Source organism: Odocoileus virginianus, chromosome 1 (assembly GCF_023699985.2).
Source record: "Odocoileus virginianus isolate 20LAN1187 ecotype Illinois chromosome 1, Ovbor_1.2, whole genome shotgun sequence".
NCBI lineage: Eukaryota > Metazoa > Chordata > Mammalia > Artiodactyla > Cervidae > Odocoileus > Odocoileus virginianus.
The window spans coordinates 13156377-13173514 of record NC_069674.1 but is presented as its reverse complement, the minus strand read 5'-3'; the positions used below and the strand labels follow the sequence as shown (position 1 = coordinate 13173514).

Sequence of the window (17138 nt, the reverse complement as noted above, 5' to 3'; positions counted from 1 at the left end):
ACCACTAGCACCACCTGCTGCTGCTGCTGCTAAGTCGCTTCAGTCGCGTCCGACTCTGTGCAACCCCATAGACAGCAGCCCACCAAGCTCCCCCATCGCTGGGATTCTCCAGGCGAGAACACAGGAGTGGGTTGCCATTGCCTTCTCCAATGGAAGCTATAATTTATTAATACAATGTAAAATATTGCCTTGGTTGCTATTGAGAGGCAAGTATCTAATTTGTGCAGTGTTTTTTTCACATATAAGTACCTCACATAAACTTCAGGTCTCATTATATAAAAATCTGTCCTACATAGAATTAGCATTTATTAATAGTTCTTGGCTATTTATTATTGGGCTATGTGCAGGGCCTAAACTTGCCCGGTGGCTCAGTGGGTTAAGATCCTATCTGCAAAGTCAGGAGATATAAGTGATGCAGGTGAGATCCCTGGGTCTAGAAGATCCCCTGGAGGAGGGCATGGCACCCCACTCCAGTATTCTTGCCCAGAGTATTCCCATGGACAGAGGAGCCTGGCGGGCTATAATAATGGGGTCACAAAGAGTCAGACCCGACTGAAATGACTTAGCACACAGGACAGCCGTTGCCCTTGAGGAAGTCTTGGTCCAGAGAGAGGAAGGGCGTGTAGATAACTGCAAATGCAAGTCAAAATGGTTTTTTAATTATTTGTTTATTTACTGTATTATTTATTTTCGGCCGTGCTGGGTCATCATGGCTGTGTGGGCTTTTTCTCTTGTGACGGACACGGGCTGCACATGGTGGTGGTTTCTCTTGTGGTGGAGCGCAGGCTCTGGGGTATGTGGGCTTCCGTAGTTGTGGCTCCCAAGCTCTAAAGCACAGGCTCAGCAGCTGTGGTGCACAGGCTTAGTTGCCCCATGGCATGTGGGATCATCCGGGACCAAGGATCGAACCCGGATCTCCTGCACTGGCAAGCAGATTCTTTACCACTGAGCCACCAGGGAAGCCCCCCAAAACGCTTTAAATGCCAACAAAATGGTTCCATCTATGCCATGGAGTTCAGAGGAGGGAGTAGTTACCGGTGGTTGGAGTTGTCCGGGAGACCTCTGTGGAGTCTGCAAAAAACAGGTAGAACTTGGGTGAGCAGAGCTAGTTGGCAGAGGCGTTCCCAGTGGAGAGAAGAGGATGCCCAACTGTTCTGCTTCTGGTAGTAACTGTCCCTCCTCCATCTTTCTCTTTCAGATGCTGTAACTGGAAATAATTATATTCTGTATAGTTTCTCCGTCACCTCTGTAAGTACTGTTTTGGGGGAACCCCCAGTGCCTGCTCTTTTCTGTGACTGCTGTTTTAAGTTTTGGGTTTTCTGGAGTTGCTTGCCTTTGTGGGCAGTGCCTCAGTGCCACAGTCCCAGAAAGGATTAGCATTAAAATGAAAAATTTTAATCTGTGTTAGAAACATAAACCAATAGAAAATCAGCATGAGTTTGGTGAAGAAGTTGTCTGTTTTTCTGAAAAAAAAAAAAAAAAAAAAAGATTGCTTTCGAGTTTTATATGATGAGTCTGGGCTTCCAAGATGTGTCCTTATTTGAGAGGATACAAGTGGGTGGGGTGTGGATGGGGGGTGATGAGGTATGTAGAGCCTTTTTGAAGTTGTTCCATCAAGGAACTTCCTTTCTAGCCACTAAAGCTTGGCCTTGGACACAGGTATTAAGTGGTGGCTTTGAGAGATTAGGAGATGCAGTGCATTACTTGCCTGGAGTCTGCTTCTCAGGGGAACTAAGAGGAAGAATGGCAGTAAGGCTGGAAGGGGATGGGAGAAGGCTGAATTGGTTTTCTTAGATGTCTGTTTGTGCATGGGCAGAGCTTTCTTGTGTGGGACTCTCTCTCCCTTATTTCTTCTTTCTTTTAAATTCATATTGCCTTTTATTTTTTAAATATTTATTTATTTGGCTGAATTTGGCTCTAGTTGCCATGCATGGGCTAGTTGCTCCATGACATGTGGGATCTTAGTTCCCTGGCCAGGAATCAAGCCCACATCCCTTGCATTGCAGATTCTTAATCACTGTACCACCAGGGAAGTCCCATATGCTGAGTTGCTCAGTGCTGTCTGACTCTTTGCGACCCCATGGACTGCAGCCCACCAGACTCCTCTGTCCATGGGGATTCTTCAGGCGAGAATACTGGAATGGGTTGCCATGCCCTCCTCCAGGGGATCGTCCCAACTCAGGGATCGAACCCAGGTCTCCTGCAATGCAGGTGGATTCTTTACTGTCTGGGCCACCAGGGAAGTCTGGGAAGTCCCATATTGCTTTTTAAATGATACTTTTTATGTTGACATAATTATAGAGCCCCATGTTATAAGAAATAATACAGAGTTCCCTTGTACTCTTTACCCAGTTTCACCTAATTGGAACATCTTATAAGACTATAGTACAACTTTACAACAAGAATATTGACATCTATGCTATTGAAAGGCTGTTGCTGAGCCATGAAAGACATCGGGATTCTTGGCCTCCAGAGGAGAGGAATTCAATCTGGGGCCAGTGATGAGGCTTGATCGCTCAGAGCTTTTGTGTATTAAAGTTTTATTAAAGTATAAAAGAGATAGAGGAAGCTTCTGACATAGATATCAGAAGGGGGCAGAAAGAGTGCCCACTCCCCCTACCCCCCCCTACACCATGCTAGTCTTTAGAAGGGAGTTATATAGTTACTAGCAGTCTGCTAATTAGAGAAAGGAAATGTCTCAAAACTCGGAGAGTAGCACCAGGCCCCTCACCCACAACATGTATTTTAAGATAACGTTGACACAAGGTGAGTCATCCCGGGCCATAAAATGATTGACATGAATCTTGAAGAAAGTCAGGTTTTCAAGCAAATACATAGTCTCATTAACATAGCTTAAGAGAACATTTGCATGAGTAAAACACACTGGTGTGTCAAGTTGGTTCTGAGTCTTAGGTGGAACCAACTTGAAGAAAGACAGAGTCTAGGGTAAATACATAGCTCATTAGCATAGCTTAAGAAAAACATTTCCATAAGAAAAACACATTGGTTGGCTCAAGGTTTGAAAAAAGTCAAGTTCAGGTGGAACCAGGTGTTGCCATGGCAATACAGAATTTTAAGAGAAATCTCCTTTTAATTTTATATATATAGAGAGACAAAAAAAAATCTGACACTTACAACCTATTTCCTCCATTTGGAGACCCCTAGCCTTCATGCCTGTTACCCTCTCACTATCAAGATGCAGAATATTTCCATGGTCAGAAGGATCTCTCCTGTTGTCCAATCTACTTGCCTCCACCTGCCCCAAGCCTCAACCTCATCCTTAGTTCTTGGAAACCACAAATTTTCTCTCTATTTCTATAATTTTGTCCTTTCAAAAATGTTATGTAAATGTAATCATACAGCATGAAGCCTTGGCAAGTGGCTTTTTTAATGCAACATAATTTCCTCAAAATTCATCCAAGCTTTTCCATGTCAAAAGTCAGTTTGTTTTTATTGCTGAGCAGCATTCCAAGATATGTTTAACTATGCACTTAAGTAAGGGAATCTGGGACTAATAATCCAGTCATGGGATATTGCAGGTAAAGCTGCTAGGAACAGATTTTTATGTGAACACAAATTTTCAATTGTCTGGGATAAATGCTCAAGAGTGCAGTTGCTGGGTATTATGTAACTATATGCTTAGTTTTATAAGAAACTGCTGAATTCTTTTTCAGAATGGCTGTACTATTTTACATTTCCACCACCAATGTATGTCACCCAGTTTCTCTGCATTGTAACCAGCATTTGATGTTATCACACTAAAAAAAAAAAAAAATTAGCCATTTTGATAAAGGCGTAGTGATAGCTCTAGAGAAGGCAATGGCAACCCACTCCAGTCCTCTTGCCTGGAAAATCCCAAGGATGGAGGAGCCTGGTAGGCTGCAGTCCACGGGGTCGCTAAGAGTCAGACACAACTGAGCAACTTCACTTTCACTTTTTAAAAAAAAAATTTTTATTTTTTTATTTTTTCCATTTATTTTTATTAGTTGGAGGCTAATTACTTTACATCATTGCAGTGGTTTTTGTCATACATTGAAATGAATTAGCCATGGATTTACATGTATTCCCCATCCCGGTCCCCCCTCCCACCTCCCTCTCCACCCGATCCCTCTGGGTCTTCCCAGTGCACCAGGCCCGAGCACTTGTCTCATGCACCCAACCTGGGCTGGTGATCTGTTTCACCCTAGATATGTTACGATGCTGTTCTCTTGAAACATCCCACCCTCTCCTTCTCCCAGAGTCCACAAGTCTGTTCTACACATCTGAGTCTCTTTTTCTGTTTTGCATATAGGGTTATCGTTACCATCTTTCTAAATTCCATATATATGTGTTAGTATACTGTAATGGTCTTTATCTTTCTGGCTTACTTCGCTCTGTATAATGGGCTCCAGTTTCATCCAACTGGAGCCCATTCACTTTCACTTTTCACTTTCATGCATTGGAGAAGGAAATGGAAACCCACTCCAGTGTTCTTACCTGGAGAATCCCAGGGACAGGGAGCCTGGTGGGCTGCCGCCTCTGAGGTTGCACAGTCGGACATGACTGAAGCGACTTAGCAGCAGCAGCAGTGATAGCTCATTGTGGTTTCAATTTGTATTTATCTGACATTTAATGATGTTGACCATCTTTTCATGTGTCTTTTCATTAGCCAGCTGTATACTCTCTTAGATAAAATGTTCCAGTTCTGCCTATTTTCTAATTGGCTTGTTTAACTTAGTTTTCTGTTCAGCTTTGAGAGTTCCCTTCTTGGATACATAGTTTGTAAATTTTTTTTTCTTTCAGTCTGTAGGTTGCTCTTTTCATCTTCTTAACAGTCTTTCTCAGAGGAAAATTTTTTAATTTTCAAAGGTCTAATTTATCATTTTTTCCATTTATGGATCATGTTTTTGGTGTCTAGTATAAGAACTCTTCATAGTTCTTCAGTACTTCCTCCCATTTTTCCTAAAATGTTTATAGTTCTACCCTTTATATTTAAGTTTATTACCTATTTTGAGTTAATTTTTTTAGATTAAATTTAAAAGAAAAATTTGAGCCACACTGCAGGTCTTGTGGGACTTTAGTTCCCCAATTAGGGACTGAATCCAGGCCATGACAGTGAAAGCGCCAAGTCCTAACCACTAGACCACCAGGGAACTCCCAATTTTGAGTTAATTTTTATATAAGACATGAGGTTTAGGTTGAATTTCGCGTTTTGCCTATGGATGTCCAATGGCTCCAGCATCATCTGTTGAAAAGGCTGTTCTTTCTCCATTACACTGCTTTTGTAAAAAATCATTTGGACATGTATCTGTGGGATGCTTAATTTTTTTAAACATAAAAGTTTCCCTTTTTATCTTCAGTCATCGGTTCTACCTTTTTGTCATCACTCAACTTTGTCACTTTTGAACTGTGGTTCCCTGGATAGGTTTTCTACATTATCTTGGCTTTAGGCTCTTCATCTGAAGAACGGGGATTATTAGAGCCTCAGTCTCAGAGTTTGCTGTGAGAATTGAATGAGATGATACATGTAAAATACTTAGCACAAGGTCTGGCACACAGTGAACATTCATAAATTTTAGCTATCATCATTATCATTAAAAGAAAAAATAATAATTTGGGCATTATTTTGTATGTGTATGAATGTGTATATCTTCACATGCCTATGTGTCTCTTTTTGTACATATGTCATTTTGTCTGTTTGAGAATTCCATGGTGTCAGCAACATATTTTCTGAGTAATAGAATCAACAAAGAACCAGTAAACTAAAACAAGTACATAATATTACTAAAAGATTACTTAAAGACTGTTACAAGTCTCACTTGAAAAATTCCCTGGGGATGATCACCCGGCACCATTTAGAACCTCACAGGTAAAGGATCTCTTGGGATCTCAGAAAGATATGGAAAGGCATTTGGACACAATCAGAATGAGATATACCTGGTCTCTAAACTGACTTCTTTTCCCCACAGAATCGTCTCCTGGCAACGATTATACATGCTAATTATACGGACCCCGACAAACTCACATTTACAGATATCACAATCTTGGGAATGGACAAGAAACCTACTAATTTTACTGTCTCCCTAAATGATGCTACCACCCCCATTTCAAACGTTGCCTACACAGAATCAACAAAGGTGGGATATTGTTCCTTGCTGCGGTGCCCCTGCCAACAGCCCTTGCCTGAGCTTCGGACAGTCAGTTCGTTCTTGCTCTGTTGAATCTGGGTGGGCACAGAGACAGCCCCCTTGCTGGGGAACCACAGGGAGAATGTAGAAGGAGAAATCTGTGCATGCTCGATACGGACCCTGGAGCTTTGCTTGCGTCGGGACACTGAAGCAGGCAGTAGGAGTTAATACCCTTGAAGAAGGCAGTTCTTCTCTGGGCTATTTAAAAGTATATGTGCTAATGTCAGATGTGATAGAGAAAATATGATTCAATACATTGGCCTAGTTCTGGAGAACAATGACACCTGTGTTCTCTCATTTACATTAAGGACTTATCTTTGAGACACAGTTGCTATTTTTCCTTCCTGTTCTAAACTATTTTTATACCACTGCCGAAAATGAGAATTTAATCAAACACAAAGAGTAATTTGCTTTTATTCTATGGAATGTTTCCCTTACGTGATAATCATTCAAAAAGAAAAGTCCCAGTCGCTAGTTAATATTTCAAGCACTGGGAAATTCACTGTTCCTTAGGGCAGCCCTCTTTTTAATTTTATTTTTATTTTTTAAATCTTCTTTTGGCCGCATGGTGTAGCATGCACAATCTTAGTTCCCTGATCGGGGATCGAACCCTTGCCCTTGCATTGGGAGTGCAGAATCTAACCACTGGACCACCAGGGAAGTCCCTGCCCCCTTCCACCTTGACAACACACATAGAAAAGGACAAGAGCTTACTTTTTAGGGTTAGGCAGAATAGGGTTCTAATACTAGCTCTGCTGAGCCCCAGCTGTGAGATCTTGAGCAAAACAGTAAACCTCTCTGAACCTCAGTGTTGTGATTTGTAAAACTGAGATAGTCATATTATTCATAGCATAGGATTACTTTACAGGACTCATAGAGATAATGCATATGAAGTGATTATCACAGTGCTTGACAGACTCAGTAAAGTTTAGCTCTGGTCATTACTGCCATTGTTAGTAAAATGTCTGAGCCCCGTGCCCAGGGGACAATGAATCTGAAATGACCTCCCTGCCTGTGATCTGTGTTCCTTAACAAGATTGAAACTCTTTCCATTCAATATCCCACATTGGCTCCGTGAGCTCAGAAAGGTCTGGAGGAAGTCAGATTCATTTTCCTGACAGAGAGGTTGAAAGACCCAGAGGAGAAGAAAAAAGAGAATTACGAATTTCCTACTTCAAAGCGGTGTTGGTCAAATGGCTGGTTTCCCTGGTCCTGACTACATGACCATCAGAGAAGGACATTATCCAGGCAGCTGCACCTCGTCTCATGTGTCATCACGCCCCTTTCTCTTTCCTCAGGTGGTGAACATCACTGACCTCAAGGGACTGGTACTGGGACAAACATTCTCCATTCAGTGGGATCTTCCGGTCAGTGACCTGCAGAAGTTCGACTGCTTTCCTGAGCAGCCCGCTGTCTCCGAGGAGAGTTGCAGGGAGCGGGGGTGCCTCTGGGAGGTAAGGAGCAGGAGCAGACTGCCCCAGTGAGCAGGAAGCTGTAAAAAGTGTCCCATGGGTAACTGGGTACCCAGGAAACACTTTCCAAATGTTGATAGATTAAACTGTAATCATCTTCAGGAAGCAAATGATGCTATGGCAACTGATGAGGTGTTTCTATCAGTCGCATGTGATAGGCGATCAGTTTCATTCAGAGACCTGAATAAGGACCAGCTCACTGACTCTCTCTTTCCTACAACCACAGCATTTCAAATCCCACTTTGTCCCGAACATGGCTATACTGCAGTGGGAATGCACTGAGTATTTTAAGTGATTTTTCCCTCCCATCTGTTGGTGAGTCCAAGCAGAAAGATAAGGTAATGCTGTTTCTCTCCCTTTGAGAAATAGAGAGAACGAAGGCCAGAGAAAATCAGTGATGCCCTCGGGATCACAATAATGGACAGTAAGAACATGGGGAGCAGAGCCCTGCTTTAGAACTCAGTCTCCAGATAGGTCTCCTGCAGGCCCTTCACCGTTAGATGAGGCCAGTGTGTGTGTGTGTGTGTGTGTGTGTGTGTGTGTGTGTGTTATTTTCTTTATTTTTATTTGTTTATTTGGTTGTGCTGGGTCTTAGTTGTGGCATGTGGGACCTTTAGCTGAGGCATGTGGGATCCGTTTCTCTGACCGGGGATCCAACCCAGGCCCCCAGCATTGGGCATTCGGAGTCTTAGCTACTCAACCTCCAAGGAAATCCCTGTGTATGTTTAAATGGATGTATTCATTTGCTAGGGCTGCCATAGCCAAGTACCACAAACTGGGTGACTTAGAACAACAGACATTTATTATCTCAGCATCTGGGAGCTGGAAGTCTGAGAGCAAACTGTCCACAGAGTTGATGCTTTCTAGGGGCCAAGAGGGAAAATCTGTTTTGTGTCCCTTTCCTGGGTTCTGGTGGTTTGCTGGCAATCTGCAGGCTTCCTTGGTTTATACAAACATCACCCTGACCTCTTCATCTTCACGTGATGTTCTCCCCAGGTGCATGTCTGTGCCTCAGTTTCCCCTTTTACTAAGGACACTAGTTATATTGGCTAGCTCTGTCCCAATGACCTCATTCAACTTGATCAGCTGCAAAGATTGTATTTCCAAACAAGGCACCAGGTAGCTTATTTACAGGTACCAGGGTCTAGGACTTACCATCTCTTTGGGGAATATAGCTCAACTCATAGCAATGGGCATAGAGTAAGAGGCTGAGTCTGGTTTAACCACCTTCTTCTGTAATTAGAGTCTCAAAGCATGGTGTCAGAGGCTGACCTTGAGGTCCTCCTCTTGTTCCAGCCCACGACTGTTCCTGGGGTGCCCACCTGTTTCTACGACACCATCCCTAATTATACTGCCAGCAACATTCAGTACCTGCCCACGGGCATCACCGTAGACCTCACCCACCTGACAGCCTCGGAAGCTGCACAAGCTACGGTGCCACCACCATCATCACGGGACAAGCTACCCCCACCTGCAGCCGCAGCGAAGGCCGCCTCTGCCTCCGACACTCTCTCTGCAGCCATCGGCTTTCTCCGCCTGAGTGTCATCTACCACACAGAGAACATGCTACAGTTCAAGGTAGTCCTGTGTCTCCATGGTTGGAATTCTTAGCTGACAGCTCCATGCAGCTGGAAGACATTGAAACAGCTTTAATCCAACTCCCTCATTTTACAAGTGGGGCTGCTGAGGCCCCAGGAGGTGAAGATCAGAAAGTTGGGAGAGAGTTGGGGTGGGATGTAACCTTAGATCACTGGGGGTGGTAATTTCTTATAACAGTGAGTACTCTAAGTCGTGAATATCCTCAAACAGTCCTTCTTTAGCCCTCAGAAAAGTGTGTCTGCTATGTGGTAAGTCATTTAAGTGGCAACAACCCACTTCTGACATCAGGGTTACTTCTCTAGCTGTGGTTCTCAAGCTTTAGCACCCGCACCTGTATCAGAATCACCTGCCGATCTTGTTAAAAGATGGCTGGCCTGATCCCCCAGAGTTTCCAACCCGAGGATCTGCACTGCTAGCAAGTTTCCAGGTGGTGCTGATACTGTAACTTCAGGGACCACTCTTGGAGACCCACTCAGTTCAGTCACTTAGTCATGTCCAACTCTTTGCAACTCCATGGGCTGCAGCACGCCAGGCTCCCCTGTCCATCCCAACTCCCGGAGCTTGCTCAAACTCATGTCCATTGTGTTGGTGATGCCATCCAACCATCTCATCCTCTGTCGTCCCCTTCTCCTCCCACCTTCAGTCTTTCCCAGCATCAGGCTCTTTTTCAATGAGTCAGCTCTCCGCATCAGGTGGCCAAAGTATTGGAGCTTCAGCTTCAGCTTCAGCATCAGTCCTTCCAGTGAACACTCAGGCCTGATCTCCTTTAGGATGGACTGGTTGGATCTCCTTGTAGTCCAAGGGACTCTTACGCATCTTCTCTCTGCTCTAATAGAAATGCAGTCTGATCCACGGTCTTCAGTGCCTCATGTGGGGTCTTTTGTTGCAGTACATGGACTCTCTAGTTGTGGTGCAGGGGCTTAGTTCCATGACTGAAGAAGGAACCCACATCCCCTGCATTACAAGGCAGATTCTTAACCCCTGGACCACCAGGGAAGTCCCCACGTGTTTTCTAATAACTATAGTTTTAAAAATGTATTTGGAAAAAAATTAATGAAATTAATTTTAGTAACATTTTATTTAACCAATATGCTAAAATATTATCATATTACCATGTAATCCAAACACAATTTAACCATACTAGGTCTTCAAAATTGGCTGTGTATTTTGTACTTATAGTGAGTCTCAATTCAGACAGCACATTCAAGTGCTTCATGGCCACATGTGGTGGGTACCTCCTTGGACATGTCAGCTCTAGATGTTGCTTTTCACACTTTAGTGTTTGATGAGTCACCTCAGAGATCTTACGAAAATGAAGAGCCAGATTCAGAAAGTCTGGGGTGAGGCTGAGATTCTGTGGTCTTAACAAGTTCCCTGGTGATCCTGCTTAACATTGTGAAACACTGTGAAAGCTACTTTTGGCCTGACAAACACAATATTGAGAAGCCAAGCTTTAGAGAAAACTTGTCTGAAACAGGAGGGAAGGGGACAGGGCACAAGAAAATAATAAAACCTGAGGACAGGACATAAACTGATTAGATCCAAATGGGTCCAAAATGGCAGACAAGTCAATTTCCACTAGACTTTGAGCCTCTTGATCCTCAATATAGGATCATTGTAACACATCAGCAAGCCAAATGACGCACCCACAGGCACCATGACAATTCTGAGGCTGACTATAAAGGGCTGGAAAGTGGGCGGTGGCTCAATTCATGGAAATCCCTGCCCATTTCCTGAAATAGTTGGAATAATTCCTCCTACTCTTTAGCCTATGAAATTACCCAGCCCATAAAAACTAACCATGCCATATTTTGAGGTGGTTCTTGCCTTCTGAGGTGGCCCACACTCTGTCTGTGAAGTGTGTTTCTCTCTAAATAAATCCACTTCTTACCTATCAAGAAAAGAGACTTGTCCGAAGTGTAAAAAGTTGGCTAATAGTACGATAAGGAAGAGGATGCTTGCTCATCCTGGCACTACTCCAGGGCCTCCAGCAACATTCTTCCCTTCTCTCATTTTTCCCACACATCATACCTGTCAGGTAAATAGGGACAAGCAGTGGGTACAAGAGGGCCATCTTAGGGATGGAAAAACTGTACAACATCTGGAAATTCCACCAGTAAGAAGACCTCAGTGTCCATAAATAAATTCTTTAATTTCTAACATATATTCACATGCTCACACATAAGGTACTGTATACACATGCATGTTCCCATACCACACCCTCATAAACACACACACACACCCACACACCCACATTCTATCCATGAGATTCTATACCCTTATATCACAAATTTTTTAGAAGTGCCCTTGCTGGCTTTGCATAGGTCATATTGAGGCATTTTTGGAGTTCAGGCTCCATATTGGGCACAGTAGGTGGGTAGGCCTCACACGTGTTTGTTTCAGGATAGTTGATGCCTCCTGATATGTTCAGACCAGCCAGAAAATATGGAAACTGAATTGTATTTGATATAAGCTGGCACAAGGAATTGTAGGCCTGAGATTCCATGAAGAATCTTCCTTCTCTCTTCTTGGCAGATCTATGATCCCACTAATAAAAGGTACGAGGTCCCAGTGCCTCTGAACACCCCTTCGTCTCCAGTGGGCTCCCCTGAAAACCGTCTGTATGATGTCAACATTCAGAACAATCCTTTTGGGATCCAGATTCGAAGAAAAAGCTCCAGAACTGTGATGTAAGCACTCTTTGTTTGGTTCTGTGGGGTCGCACAGAGTCGGACACGATTGAAGTGACTTAGCAGCAGCAGCAGCAGCAGAATGATTCTAGATCTAATTATAGTGGCTCTCATGAATGCAAGTGAAATATTAATTTTAGAGACTCTATGTCAATATGTTCAATGAAGAATGTGTCTATTTCCCCTACTTCAATAAGGATTTAATTTTCCATTAGGCCTTAACAAGAAAAATGAATCAACCAAAGGTTTACACAAGCTAATTAAGCGGTGCTTGTTTTTAGAGAAAGGAAAATACATGTTCCATTCTTTGTTCCTGTTAAGTAGGACAGGAAACTCTATTTAATAAGTATGACATAACCCATGATAGAAATCAGTTCTGTATCCTCTCGTTAAGAACTAATAACAGAAGAGTCAGGAGAGAAGGACAAAGGTTACTGAGGAGGGCAAAGTGGCTTCTTACAGTCTTTGCTTCTATCGACATTCGAACCTCAAAGCCTCTTCACAGTGGTAAGCATGAAAGGAGCTGTCATCTCTCATCCCTTGTCCTGCTGCTGAGCGGACTGGAGTGAAGGTCTGGATTTTGCCTGGGGCTGAGGTTCCCCATCCATGTATAAATCATGACCTGGGTGCACACGTGTGCTGTCAGCTCTCTCTGACTGTATGTCTGACTTTCTGTCTGTTCCCTTCTTTGGTTAGAAGTTCTTGGCCAATCCAGAAAACCATTGTAAGAGTATCACATTTTCCACAGAAAAATGTGCTTCCATCTTATCCATTCATTCATGCATTTATTCAAGCTGATATGTTGGGCAAGGAGACGTAGAAATACAGAGATGAGGGTGATGTGGTCCTTGTGGTCCAGGAACCCAGGACCCAGTAAAGGAATTCTCAGCCTTGCAAAAGACAGATGACAAATACAGACGCCAACACGGGACCTTGGCAGTGAGTTACGGCCATTGTTATGACCGGGGTCGTCTCACAGCCTTTGAGCATGGATCCAGATATTCCGCCACTCAGGAGGCTTCGGAATCGATCCCCGTGGAGCCCGTGATTGCGCTGGCCTGTACCCGCGCTGGCCTGTGCCCAGCTCTGAACCAAGGTCTGCTCTCGTCTTGCAGTTGGGACTCTCAGCTCCCCGGCTTCACCTTCAGGGACATGTTCCTTTCCATCTCCACACGCCTCCCCTCTGAGTACCTCTATGGCTTTGGGGAAACTGAGCATACAACTTTCAGAAGAAACATCAGCTGGCACACGTGGGGGATGTTTGCCCGAGATGAGCCACCAGCGGTAAGCACAGACCAAAATCATCAATATTTTTACTCTATGTAAACTTAGTTTAATCCCTGTATATTCTGCTCTCAGATGAAATACACCATATTTAAGGTTCTCCTTCCTTTCTGTCCCTAAACTACCTATTTATATATATATTTCCTGTGGACTATGGATTTTATTTATTTCATAAACTCTTATTTAATATGTTCTACATGTCGGGCACACAGAATGAGACAGTGTCTTATTAAGACACTGCCTTTTTCTCCAGATGCTTATAAACTAGTAAAAGAGAAAGAGAGAGAGAGGCAGAAATTATGGTAATGTGGTGTAACCAGTGCTGCAATAGATTTGTATAGTAATAAACAAGGAAGGCCTGGGGGAGAGGGCACTTAGGTTTTCACTTGGGATGGAAGGAAGGGTCAAGGAAGTCTTCACAAGAGACATGACATTGTACTGAATCTGCAATACTGCGCAGGAGTTTGCTGTTTGGGTTATGATGTGAAAATGATTTCTTGGATTTTCTCTTCTTGATTACCCTCCTGCTCTTCCCACAACCCTCCTAGTACAAGAAGAACTCCTATGGCGTCCACCCCTACTACATGGCCCTGGAGGAGGATGGCAATGCCCACGGAGTGCTCCTACTGAACAGCAATGCCATGGGTAAGACAGACACAGAATCTCTGTGTACCACCAGAAACATCTGGGACCGCTTTCGGCGATTTGGGATATCAACAGAAATAAGGAAAGTCAAGGGCAAGGGAAATGAAACAGATAAACTCACCTACCATTCATTCATTTATTCAAGTTTTACTAAGAGCACTAGGCCAGGTAAAGGGGTACAATTTTCACTAAACACAGTGCCTATCTTGTGTGACCTTATTTTACTGTACCTTTTAGCTCTTTCTTACAAAGTGATATTAAGATGTTGAGACTGAGATTATGTTTGAGGTACCTGAATATCCCTCTCTGATTCTACTTTATGGGAAATGGCTTATTAGAGGAGGTGGGCATTAAAATAAGAACCTAAGAAAGTGAAAATAGCAAAATTTAGGGCAGATTCCCTGACTGGGTGATTTATAGTTCCAAGGATACTCCTCACCTTCTTTTTTTTTAACAGATGTGACATTCCAGCCTACTCCTGCCCTGACATACCGCACCACAGGAGGCATTTTGGACTTTTATATGGTTTTGGGGCCAACTCCTGAGCTTGTAACTCAGCAATACACTGAGGTTGGAGGTTATTCTACCCATCAATATATCATCCAATGTTTTCTGGGTATTGCCTTGTTCTTAGCACTGAGAAAGGCCATTTCCCCCCGCTTAAGGCCCTTGGATGTCCCTACTACATTATTGCTGTCTTTTCTGAAAGTCAGGAGTTAGTGTTTAGGGGATTTACAGGCATATTGATATACCATACTTCTCTTAACTATTTGCCTCCCTGAGAATTTCAAATCAGTGATAATCACTGAGTTCTTAGGTTTCCTAGAGTGGATACTGTTTATAGACAGACTTTCTACCATTCTGCATCTCTATGGTTAATCCATATTTATTTGACTTTCTTATTTTTCTTGAGTGAAGCCTCTTAGATGAGACAGCTTCACAGAAGAGCTCAAGTTGCTTCAAGTATAAGTCAATCATCTTTTCTTCCCAAAGAAATTTACTTGAATCTATTTTTCTTTTTTATTTTAGTTGATTGGTCGCCCAACAATGATTCCCTACTGGGCCTTGGGATTCCAGCTGAGTCGCTATGGATACCAGGATGATTATGAAATCTCCAGTTTGTATGATGCAATGATGGCTGCTCAGATTCCCTACGTATGATACCCTCATTCAGTCTGTGGTTTAATTAGTGATGGGAATTTGTGGCTAAGTATAGATTGGAATATCTTCATAGAAATTCATTCAAGTAGTGAGGACTACTTCAGCATGAACAAAATGTAGCTGTGGATCTAGAAAACATTACCTTTTAAGTTTATTTCAGGCAACCCTTTAAAATCAAGCATTGCAAACTGAGAGTTGCATAAATCCTTCAGCAGTTTGAGGGGGGATACTGTTCCTGCCTCTTGCTAGGAATATCCTGCAGTAGCCGTGGCTGGACTTTGAGACATGACTTTTGGAACCTGAAAATAAACTCAAGATTATAACCATTTTAGGAAATTGAACCATAGCTATTCTTGGGGAGGGTGGATATAAAAGGACAATATGAATGAAACCAGTTAATAGTAAGCCTTCACTTTTTGTTAAACACACACCTACGCATAAGCATATCCTACAACAACCTATCCCCTAGATAAAGCCCTAGAAGTGCAGTCATTTGCTGTCAACAGGGAGAATTCCATAAATAGCATGTTCCTTATCCTCCTGTAATGATCAGTTTCTCATCATGCAGTTGTTTTGCTCTCAATTCACCTCCTGAGGTTTTGGAGGACAATTAATGATTGGCAGCTGAGAATAAAAAAAACATTATGATATTCTCATCAAAGATAATTTAAAACATTCATCCAGGCTTAATTTTTCTTTTTATAGATTGCTATTCTAGATACTTATTAAACATAAATTAGAAAAGATAGGAAAATTAAAAGATTAAAAAAATCCATGGGTTTACCTCACAGAGACAATTAATGTTAATAATGTGTTGATTCATTCTTTCCGAGTTTTGGCTTATGAACAAATCTCTCCTCCCTCGAACAACTTTTACTTAAAGTCTTAAGGCAATTCAGGTGATTATCACTTTCAGGCTAAAAAGAATCATCATCTCCCCATCAGGAACTGAATATTAACCACTTGATGTCATTATTCAACAATCAAGTATTAAGTGAATTTCATGTGCAGAAACCTGAGTTTGTGCTTTATAGAGAAGAGGGAAGACAAGGTTCTCACTCCAAGGCTCATCCAGTCAAATGAGAGTGGCAGGAATAAATACATTCTAGAAAACTATAAAATAATGTAGTTCTAAATGTGAATAGGAGAAGGCAATGGCAACCCACTCCAGTACTCTTGCCTGGAAAATCCCATAGACGGAGGAGCCTGGTAGGCTGCAGTCCATGGGGTTTCAAAGAGTTGGACATGACTGAGCGACTTCACTTTCACTTTTCACTTTTAGGCATTGGAGAAGGAAATGGCAACCCACTCCAGTGTTCTTGCCTGGAGAATCCCAGGGACGGGGGAGCCTGGTGGGCTGCTGTCTATGGGGTCGCACAGAGTCGGACACAACTAAAGTGACTTAGCAGCAGTAGCAGCAAATGTGAATAAATTCAGTCAGGTTTATTGGAGGGGTGGAAAAAAGACACAGATATACAATCTTTTGTTTCTCAGGCAAGTATGGCTTTCTACCCTTGAACATTCAACCAGCATTTTGTTTAATAGGCTCATTGGGTTTCAGATCTGAAGAATGGATAAGACATAAATTGAGGGAAGGAAAGGGAGGAAATACAGTTGGAGGAGCAGAAAGAGAAAGAATGGGAACCAGTGAGCTGGATGTAGGGATCAAAAAGCAATTTCAATCAGCAGAGTTGAAAAGTCAGTCTAGGAGAATAACAGATAAGAAGTTCAGGGAGGCCTGGTCTGGAGTCTACAGGCAGTAGGACCGGAGCCTGGCTGAGCAATTCATGTGCCCCGAGGAGCTCCTGCTGCAGGGACCTGAGTATCCTGCTTGCTTCCTTCCACAGGATGTCCAGCATGTAGACATCGACTACATGGACCGGAAGCTGGACTTCACCCTCAGCCCCAGCTTTCAAAATCTTGGTCTCCTGATAGAGCAAATGAAGAAAAATGGCACCAGATTTGTTCTTGTTCTGGTAGGTATTTAGAAAGATTAGATCCTGTTTTCTGCTTCTATAGTTCAAAACTAGTACCATTGAGGGAAACTGGATGAAAAATACAGAAGACCTCCCTGAACATTTTTTGTAACTTCTTATGAATCTATAATTTTTTTAAAAAAG

General features: G+C 42.8%; 1 protein-coding gene across 1 annotated transcript in view; it reads left to right on the top strand.

Annotated features, from left to right (window-relative positions):
* The window catches only part of MGAM2 (maltase-glucoamylase 2 (putative)), a 94453-nt gene that overhangs the window by 43922 nt on the left and 33393 nt on the right, over positions 1 to 17138 (top strand). Inside the window, exons 24-33 of the mRNA XM_070461295.1 lie at positions 1199 to 1248; positions 5949 to 6116; positions 7466 to 7621; positions 8936 to 9217; positions 11774 to 11928; positions 13044 to 13212; positions 13761 to 13857; positions 14315 to 14427; positions 14887 to 15012; positions 16866 to 16994. Coding sequence (XP_070317396.1) covers positions 1199 to 1248; positions 5949 to 6116; positions 7466 to 7621; positions 8936 to 9217; positions 11774 to 11928; positions 13044 to 13212; positions 13761 to 13857; positions 14315 to 14427; positions 14887 to 15012; positions 16866 to 16994 — 1445 coding nt within the window. The remainder of the gene's footprint in view (positions 1 to 1198; positions 1249 to 5948; positions 6117 to 7465; positions 7622 to 8935; positions 9218 to 11773; positions 11929 to 13043; positions 13213 to 13760; positions 13858 to 14314; positions 14428 to 14886; positions 15013 to 16865; positions 16995 to 17138) is intronic.